General features: G+C 47.8%; 1 protein-coding gene across 2 annotated transcripts; it reads left to right on the top strand.

The window, feature by feature from the left end:
* Positions 1-2195: 2195 nt before the first annotated feature.
* LOC119341346 (protein PLANT CADMIUM RESISTANCE 9-like) lies at positions 2196-3642 on the top strand. Of its 2 annotated transcripts, none has more exons than XM_037613227.1 (5): positions 2196-2277; positions 2422-2532; positions 2626-2779; positions 2870-3151; positions 3245-3642. In XM_037613227.1, the coding sequence occupies exons 2-5, from the start codon at positions 2491-2493 to the stop codon at positions 3325-3327; spliced, it is 561 nt and encodes a 186-aa protein (XP_037469124.1). In that variant the 5' UTR covers positions 2196-2277; positions 2422-2490; the 3' UTR covers positions 3328-3642. The 2 variants fall into 2 exon arrangements, with proteins under 2 accessions (XP_037469124.1, XP_037469123.1); XM_037613226.1 differs by having other exon boundaries at positions 3228-3642.
* Positions 3643-9332: the final 5690 nt, after the last annotated feature.

Genomic DNA, 9332 nt, shown 5'->3' with positions numbered 1-9332 from the left:
GGGTCGGGGGAGACGACGGCGAGGCGGGTCGAGGGAGACGGCGGCAAGGCGGGGTCGTGGGAGACGGTGGCGAGGCGGGGTCGGGGGAGACGACGGCGAGGCGAAGGCGACGAGGGGGAGAAGAAAGAGTGGGGAATTGGGGGAGGAAGCAGAGGAGAGGGAATCAGGCCGCGCGGGGGTTAGGTGAAAATAGCTTTAACAGTAGCGTGGGGAGGAAAAACGCGCTGCTGCTAAAATCCGTAGTAGTAGCGTTGTTTCTGGAAGGGCGTTACTACTATACCTAGCACGTCGGGAACGGTGTGGCAATTATAGTAGTAGCGCGTTCTGCTCCTGCCACGCTACTGCTAAGCGGGTAACAATAGCGCCGTTTTAGCCGACGCGCTACTGCTAAGTAGCAGTAGCGCCTCATTTTAATAAGCGCTACTGGTAAGATTTTGTGTATAAGGTTTTTCCTAGTAGTGCTACTCCGCCATGTTCGCTAGCTCATTGCCAGATCCGCATTGGCGGCTCACTTGAAAACACATGGGTGCCTCTTCACATCAATATCTTCATGTGGCTGGCCTCCCAAGACAAATGCCAGACCGCGGAAAGACTTGCGCGCCACGGTCTACCTTGCGGATAGATGCCTCCTTTGCGACCAGGAACCAGAGAGCATTCATCACCTCTTGGCCGGTTGCTCCTTCTCCCGACAACTCTGGCATGAGGTGCTCGCATTGTGTCGGTCAACGGTTGCTCCACCCCACCCCAACTCCCCCTTCTTGGAGTGGTATCATGATACCCTAGCCATGTCCACATCCTCCAGCCGAAAAGGGCTCTCATCTATCCTCCTCCTCTTCTTGACGACTTGGTTTTTATGGAAGCATTAGAACAGTTTCGTCTTTGACGGACTATAACCCTCCTTAAGCAATCTCCTTCAGCTCATCAAGGATGAAGGTCGGTGAGGGACGATGCATTGTTGAGCGACACGTGGTTGGCCACAAGTGCGGGGTGTGTAGGCATGAAGCAAAAGGGAACAATATTTGGGCAACATGTGCATTCCTGGTTTCATGAACACAAGCACTACCCTTCCTACAATTTGGATGTGGTCCATGATCGCAATGCGAAGTGGCTACTTCACCGGTGGAACATCATTTCAAACGCTGCCACGAAGTATTTCAGTGTGATTACACAAGTGGAAAGAATCTGGCCAACAAGCGAATCAATCATGAAGATCGTAAGTTTTGCTTCTTGTTTGTCTACGTCTTGGTCAATCCATTGGTTCACTCAATGTTGCAACTTGACGATCATGTCATTTTATAGGTCGGGCACGTTGGCATGATGTACCAAAGGATGGAGGGCAAACCCTTCACATTGACTCGTTGTTGGATGGAGCTCAAGGGAGAATCCATCTCGATGAACAACATGTGTCGATGAAGAAGTTCAAACTCGAGGAAAGAAACCTTGATATGAATGCCACTTTTGAGGAGTATGGTTAAATTTGGGATTGATGGATTTAAATTTGTTGAACATCCGACATTTTATTTGGTGCTGGATTTAAATTTATTGAACATCCGACATTTTTATTTGGATTTAAATGTGTAGCTGAATTGCTATCAATCTCTGATTCAAAGTAAGACTGCATGGCAGACATTTTGTAATTTTTTCTTTTTGAAAAAAAATGGGCGGACATTTGGTGCACCGGGTTGGATAACCACCCCCTACCCATTGTACGCGGACATTTGACGTGTCCAGTTTGATGCACCGCGTTGGAGACTCCCTAACTTTCCATTCATCATAACAGCTACACCCCCACTCTGCACAATTTGCTTCATCCAATCTGTATATCTATTTGGTAATCATTTCATATTTGATTTCTATGTTGAAACCTTATTTTGCAATCTATTTAGAAAACAATAAAAATACACAACAAAGTCAAGTCCCTATTCTGTCGAGACGTCTGAGCTGTGAAAGCACAAAGCATTTTGTCGTTTAATACGCCACAAGTCCCGAGGGGCCTGGACACCTGCGAAGTGGCCGGCACGAAAGATGCATTGGTGCATGCATGCGGCAACGACGTACGCCTCAGGTGAATGACACCCACCCACATGGCGTGCCCCGTGAGTGACATGGCCTGCATCGGCCCCGCACGCGTAGACCTCAGGTCAACGCGTGCCGCTCCCGGTCTTTACTTAAGAATGAGATGCGTAGTGCTGATCTACCAATACGCGTTCCTTTGGCGGCCGCTGAGGAGAGGCGAGCCGAGACGACTCACCGGCGCCGGCTGGCTGGATCGCTGAGGTATTGTGGCTCGTGGCTTCGTGCAAGCATTGGGTTCTTTGGCTCGGCCGCCGGCCGGCATTAGGAGTGTAGTCCGGGTTCAATCATGCCAAATTAAGCTACTCCATTTATATTGGAACTAACAGTGTTACTTACTACTCGTAGGTTATTCTTGCATGCAGTTGGAGCAAATCTGAATTGGCCGGCTTACGACTCCCTCCATCGACCAACAAGATGAGTTTCGGAGTCGATGCTTCCGAGGACCTGCAACTGCCCGTGAGTAACCCCTAGCCGCGCACATTGTTTGGCTATAAGACGGTATAAGAGTTAAGAGCTTATATGTAAGTACGTACGTGCTGGTACGTTCAGGCTAGTGCTAGCGGAACCGACGCGACCACCCTGAGCGCGCAAGTTGACGGCCACGACGCCAGGGTGGTCATCAAGCAGAGCGTGGCGGCCGTGCCGGTCCGGCAGGGGTGGCAGACCGGCCTGTTCGACTGCGAAGACGACGGCTGCGACGCATGTACGTACTCCTACGTGAAATTAACATGAAATACTACGTGGTCGAATGCACTTGCTTATATATATACCGTACGCACGCGCGCGCGTGCAGTTTGCTGCAGCGTGTGGTTCCCCTGCGTGGCGTTCGCCCGCGTCGCCGACATCGTCGACCAGGGCTCGGAAGGCCGGTGCGTGCACTTCACCTGCTACCTCGGCGCGGCCTCCCTCGGGCTGCGGTGGGTGTACACGGGGTGGTACCGGCGCAAGCTGCGGGAGCAGTACGGCCTGCAGGAGACGCCGCTGCCGGACCGCCTCACCCACCTGCTCTGCCACCGGTGCGCCCTCGCCCAGGAGTACAGGGAGCTCGCCAGGCGGGGGTTCGACGTCGACCAGGGTACGCACTACGCGCGCGCGTGCACCATGCTAACTTACATTAGTAGCATTGCAGTAAATCTACTATAACTGTTTAGCTTTTGCGTGCGTGCAGGCTGGGAGGGCCGGCCGCGGCCGGCGGTTGCACCGGCGGCGACCTCCGTGCCCCGGGTCCAGGTGCCGATGACCAGGTTATGATCGACCGGTCCATCCATCCATCCATCCAGCGCAATGTCGAACCAACGAGCTACTGTCAACTCCGTCCTCCCAGTTTAGTGAAGCACTAGTGCCTGAAATTAATAACCCGGTTTGCTGCATGTGGCGAGTAGCTTGTAGTATGTGCGATGTGGCATTGTCTGTAATGCGTGTAACTTAATTATGTGTTGTTAATGTAGTACTCATGATGAGAACGCAGTTCCTTTTCATGTTCCCTGCCACGGACAGTCCTGTTTAGGTTTCTGATTATTGGACAGGGAGGTGCATGATTGTTCTTGTCGATTATTACCTGTCTCACCAAAATATAAGAAGTTTTTGCAGTTCAATTTGTCTTATATTTTGGGACCGAGGTAGAGGACACCAAAATATAAGACGTGTTGTCACAACCCTAGTTCAGTAATGCATTTGGGTTAGATTTGCATGTTGCATCATGTTTAAATTTTATTTAAAGTTGAAATAGGGATTGATCAAACCCTAGCACCAGAAAGAATTCAATAGTTTCAAATAAAATCTTTTTCAAAGAACCCAAAATGCTCTTTGAAAATGTTCATGATTTCTGATAAGGTGAAAAACCACTGCCAAGAATGATGAGCATATTTCTTGGCCATTTATGGATTTTTAAATTAAATCATAAGTATTTGAATTAGGGCTTTTAAATGCTATATATATATATTTTCAACAGCTCCAATAATTCTGAAACTTTTGCTGGAGCTCTGAAATTGTTCAGTTAGCATCCAAAAATATTTTCAGAATTTACTAAAATGGTTTAGTACTTTTACTAAATCAAAACAGACATAATAAATTAGGAAACAGAAACTAATTTGGAGAGAGAGAGAGAAGAAACTTACCTCGGCTTGTTACTGTAGCAGCCCACGAGGCCCACAGCGCCACCATCTTCAAGCTGCTGCCAGGAGGATGCCGAGCGCGTGCTCGCCGCGCGCGCGCATACGCCCGCCACGTCCTGCCTGCATGCTGCCGCCCCTACTCCCTAGACGTCACCACGCACCCCCCCCAACCCTCTCACTCTCCCCCGTGTCCATCCCCTCATCTATCTATCTCTGCCGAGCTCCACCGAGCGAGCTCGGCGCCGCCGCTCGCTGCCGCCGCGGCCACCTGTTAGGAAACATAGCATGCAATTACAAAAAAATTCCTACGCTTACACAAGATCTATCTAGGAGATGCATAGCAAGGAGAGGGGGGAGAGTGTGTCCACGTACCCTCGTAGAACGAAAGCGGAAGCGTTTGCTCAACGCGGTTGATGTAGTCGAACGTCTTCTTATTCCGACCGACCGAGTACCGAACGTACGTCACCTCCGAGTTCTGCACACGTTCTGCGCGATGACGTCCATCGAGCTCTTGATCCAGCAGATTTTCGAAGGAGTAGATGAGTTCCGTCAGCACGACGGCGTGGTGACGGTGAAGGTGATGTGATCCGCGCAGGGATTCGCCTAAGCCGCGAGAATATGACCGGAGGCGTAAACTGTGGAGGGGGGCGCCGCACATGGCTAAGAGCAATTGGTGTATCTCATAGGGGCGCCCCCCGTACATAAAGGAGGGAGGGAGAGGAGGCTGGCCTAGGCGTACCCCAAGTGGGTGTGGGGGGGAGTCCCACTTGGACTCCCACTAGGATTCGCCCCCCTTTCTTTTTCCGAAGGGGGAAAGGGGGAAGGAGTAGAAGAAGGAGAAGGAAAGGGGGGCGCCGCCCCCACCCCTTGTCCAATTCGGTTTCCCCCTGGTGGGGGTGGCGGGTGGGGGTGGGGCAGCCTCTTGTGGGCTGGTGTGCCTCCCTCCTATGGCCCATATCTTTCCCCGGGGGGTTCCGGTAACCCCTCCGGTACTCCGGTATGTACTTGATACACTCCGAAACCCTTCCGGTGTCCGAATACAACCTTACAATATATCAATCTTTACCTCTCGACCATTTCGATACTGTTCGTCATGTCTGTGATCTCATCCGGGACTCCAAACAACCTTCGGTCACCAAAATACATAACTCATATAATAGATGTCATCATCGAACGTTAAGCGTGCGGACCCTACGGTTTCGAGAACTATGTAGACATGACCGAGACACCTCTCCGGTCAATAACCAATATCGGAATCTGGATGCTCATTTTGGTTCTCACATATTCTACGAAGATCTTTATCGGTCGAACCGCAATGTCAACATACGTTAATCCTTTGTCAACGGTATGTTACTTGCCCGAGATTCGATCGTCGGTATCTTCATACCTAGTTCAATCTCGTTACTGGCAAGTCTCTTTACTCGTTCTGTAATGCATCATCCCGCAACTAACGCATCAGTCACATTGCTTGCAAGGCTTCATATGATGTGCATTACCGAGAGGGCCCAGAGATACCTCTCGGATACTCGGAGTGACAAATCCTAATCTCGATCTTTGCCAACCCAAAAAACACCTTCGAAGATACCTGTAGAGCATCTTTAGAATCACCCAGTTATGTTGTGACGTTTGATAGCAGGCATTCCTCCAGTGTTCGGGAGTTGCATAATCTCATAGTCGGAGGAATATGTATTTGACATGAAAAAAGTAGTAGCAATAAAACTGAACAATCATTATGCTATGCTAACGGATGGGTCTTGTCCATCACATCATTCTCCTAATGATGTGATCCCGTTCATCAAATGACAATACATGACCATGGCTAGGAAACTTAACCATGTTTGATCAACGAGCTAGTCTAGTAGAGGCATACTTGGGACATGGTGTTTTGTCTATGTTTTCACACATGTATCAAGTTTCCGGTTAATACAATTCTAGCATGAATAATAAACATTTATCATGAATAAGGAAATAAGATAATAAATTTATTATTGCCTCTAGGGCATATTTCCTTCAGTCTCCCACTTGCACTAGAGTCAATAATCTAGATTACATTGTAATGAATCTAACACCCATGGAGTCATGGTGCTGATCATGTTTTGCTCGTGGAAGAGGCTTAGTCAACGGGCCTGCCTCATTCAGATTCGTATGTATTTTGCAAATCTCTATGTCTCCCTCCTTGACCAAATCTCGGACGGAGTTGAAGCTTCTCTTGATGTGTTTGGTCTTTTTGTGAAATCTGGATTCCTTCGCCAAGGAGATTGCTCCAGTATTGTCACAAAAGATTTTCATTGGACCCGATGCACTAGGTATCGCACCTAGATCGGATATGAACTCCTTCATCGAGACTCCTTCATTTGCTGCTTCCGATGCAGCTATGTACTCTGCTTCACACGTAGATCCTGCCACGACGCTCTGCTTGGAACTGCACCAACTGACAGCTCCACCATTCAATAAAAATACATATCCAGTTTGTGACTTAGAGTCATCCGGATCAGTGTCGAAGCTAGCGTCGACGTAACCACTTACGGCAAGCTCTTTGTCACCTCCATAAACAAGAAACATATCCCTAGTCCTTTTCAGGTACTTTAGGATGTTCTTGACCGCTATCCAGTGATCCACTCCTGATTACTTTGATACCTCCCTACACTACAAAAAAAAGACACATTCGTGACATTTTGGGTCGAACGAAAGTCACACCGGGTTGAAATGGGCCCATGTCTACATCAGGCCGTTAACAGGCTGAAAGTCACTGGGCTTTAGTTGGGCCCAAATATTCGGCGAACAATTAACGGGCCAGATCTGGCTTCGGGCCGCAAATGGGCCCAAATATAGGGCGAACAATTAATGGGCCAGATCTGGCTTTGGGCCGTAAATGGGCCCAAATATTGGGCGAACAATTAACGGGCCAGATCTGGCTTCGGGCCATAAATGAGCCTTCATTAAGCAGGCCGTTATTGGGCTGGCCCACTAGTACCTGATTAACTACTACGTGCCTTTGACTGGGCCAAACTTTTTAACCTATATGGGCCTCTGTTGGGCCCATCCACGTGTCGACGTATCATAGGCGTGTCTCCTCTAATTGACGGGCGACATCTGTCCCACTAACAAGCTGACAGGTGTTCCCTTCGACCAATCAGAATTTTACATGTGGAAATTTCCCATTGGTCCGGGCTGTTAACGGGTTATCGAATCCAAAATCCGACCTGATAGCTTAACGAAATTCCGTTACGGTGGATGCCACGTGTCTGTCACCCTTGACGAAAGCACTTCTGTGACGCGTGATTTATCGTCATGGAAGTGGACACTTCTGTAATGATAATTTTGGTAATGTCATGGAACACTTCTACGACAGCACATGTATGACTATCTTGATTCTGTCATAAAATCGTCATGGATGTACATGCATGACAAAAAACGCGACCTACTGTGACAAACACGTATCATCAGGGAAGTGTATTTTTTTGTAGCGTACATGCCTCAACTCAATACCTCAATATAAAAGAATTGTTCCCACTACTACTACTATATTTCTTTTGTTGCAAACTCAACTATTTAGTACAAGTCTCCTTCTTATTGGGACAATCTCTGGCAAAGTGCCCTGCTCCATTACAACGAAAACATATTACTTCTGACAAGTATCGAGGTTTCCTTGTGATTATATAGCCTCTTTGGGTCCTCGGCTTCCTTTTTGGGCAACCGCTGAAATAGTGAGCTGACTCCTTACACTTGAAACAGGTGATATGACTCGGGTCCTTCCTAGAATCCAATATATTTCTCTTCTGGGACTTTTCCGTTCCAATCAGGGCTTCTATTTCCTGTGGGTCATACTCTACTTCCTCTGTTGGGAATTCTACTAGATCCCCATTCAAACAATTCTGGGAGATGTGTCCTTCTTCTCCACATGAATAGCAAGACTTGGTGCAGGGTTTAATTGAGTCTTCTTTGGGTGTGTCCTCCACCTCTTCCTTCATCACAAGTTCTTCTAAGATTTCCATGAGGGCTCCTTTCATTGCCTCTTTCTTCTGCTGGATGGTTCTTTGTACCATGGGGTAAATGTGACACTAAGCAGGGTAGTGGGTAGTTCCTTCACACAAGAAACAAGTCATGTGCCTAGTGGGGCATTCTTCAGCTGCGTGACTTCCTTCACAATTATGGCATTCATCCTTGTGTTCTTTATGGTTGTGTCCTATTTCTCCACAAAGCTTGCATGCACATGGTTTCTTCATACCATTTCCATAAGGCTTCAATTTCTGGGACACAACCCGAGATTTTTGCATAGTCAACTTAAATTCTTTCCAAATGGTTACTCCTTGCCATCCGTTGATGGTTTGTTACATCCTCCACCAAGTAGCAGCACCTCTTTCAAAGCACTGAAGAGCATGCTGGACCATATCCTTTCCGTCTATAGTGTTATTCTCCATATGATCTACCATGTTCTGAATCCATCGGTCTATCTCCAATTGACTTATCAGTCCCGGAATTGTGAGCTCATCTCCATTCATCCTCTATTGGGTCCATGGTTTTTGGGGTGAGATAAGAGAGATAGAGAAGGATACACACAATGCAAACAATAGTTTTAAAAAGACAGATTTTATTTGTGGCTGTCGGAAAAAAACATCAAACAAATGACAGCTCACAAATGTTGCATCTAATGTAGGTATATAGCAGGGGTTTGGTCTTCTAAAGGTAAATAAATCTTCAAGTCTTGTTCATGTCTCCGATGGCTTTTTCCGATCGTGCTTGTCCTTCTCAAGTTCTTTTGCTAGGTCATCACTGTTGACGCGAAGTGTCTCGTGACGTCCTTCAATATTTCTGGAGTTGCATTCCAAACTTCTGGGTTTCAACATCCTTGGCATGAACCATGGTCCTATTGTCCTTCAGTTCCTGACGAATTCTCTGGTATCTCAAGGTTTTGCTCCTCCAGCTTGGCTACTTTCAGCTTATGGGTCCCGAGTTCTTCACGAAATGCTTCTTTGTCAAAATACGGCTTCGTGCAGGTCCATCTTAAAACTCCTGATGTAATTCTACAAGTCCTGGTGATACACCAGCTAAGGTTAAAACTTCATCTCTTGCTGATAGGTGCTCCATCAGCCTTCTACCATCCAATCCTTCCGAAGAAATGCATGCTTAACTCAACACGGT

Source organism: Triticum dicoccoides, chromosome 7B (assembly GCF_002162155.2).
Source record: "Triticum dicoccoides isolate Atlit2015 ecotype Zavitan chromosome 7B, WEW_v2.0, whole genome shotgun sequence".
NCBI classification, from domain to species: domain Eukaryota; kingdom Viridiplantae; phylum Streptophyta; class Magnoliopsida; order Poales; family Poaceae; genus Triticum; species Triticum dicoccoides.
Note: the sequence above shows the minus strand (reverse complement) of the source record. Positions and strands in the feature narration are given on the sequence as shown.

Bases quoted from the DNA above. Each gene is read 5' to 3' on its own strand.
- LOC119341346 (XM_037613226.1), top strand. From the start codon at position 2,491: ATGAGTTTCGGAGTCGATGCTTCCGAGGACCTGCAACTGCCC. The intron at 2,533-2,625 runs GTGAGTAACCCC...TGGTACGTTCAG, and splicing joins CCGAGGACCTGCAACTGCCC to GCTAGTGCTAGCGGAACCGA. The intron at 2,780-2,869 runs GTACGTACTCCT...GCGCGCGTGCAG, and splicing joins AGACGACGGCTGCGACGCAT to TTTGCTGCAGCGTGTGGTTC.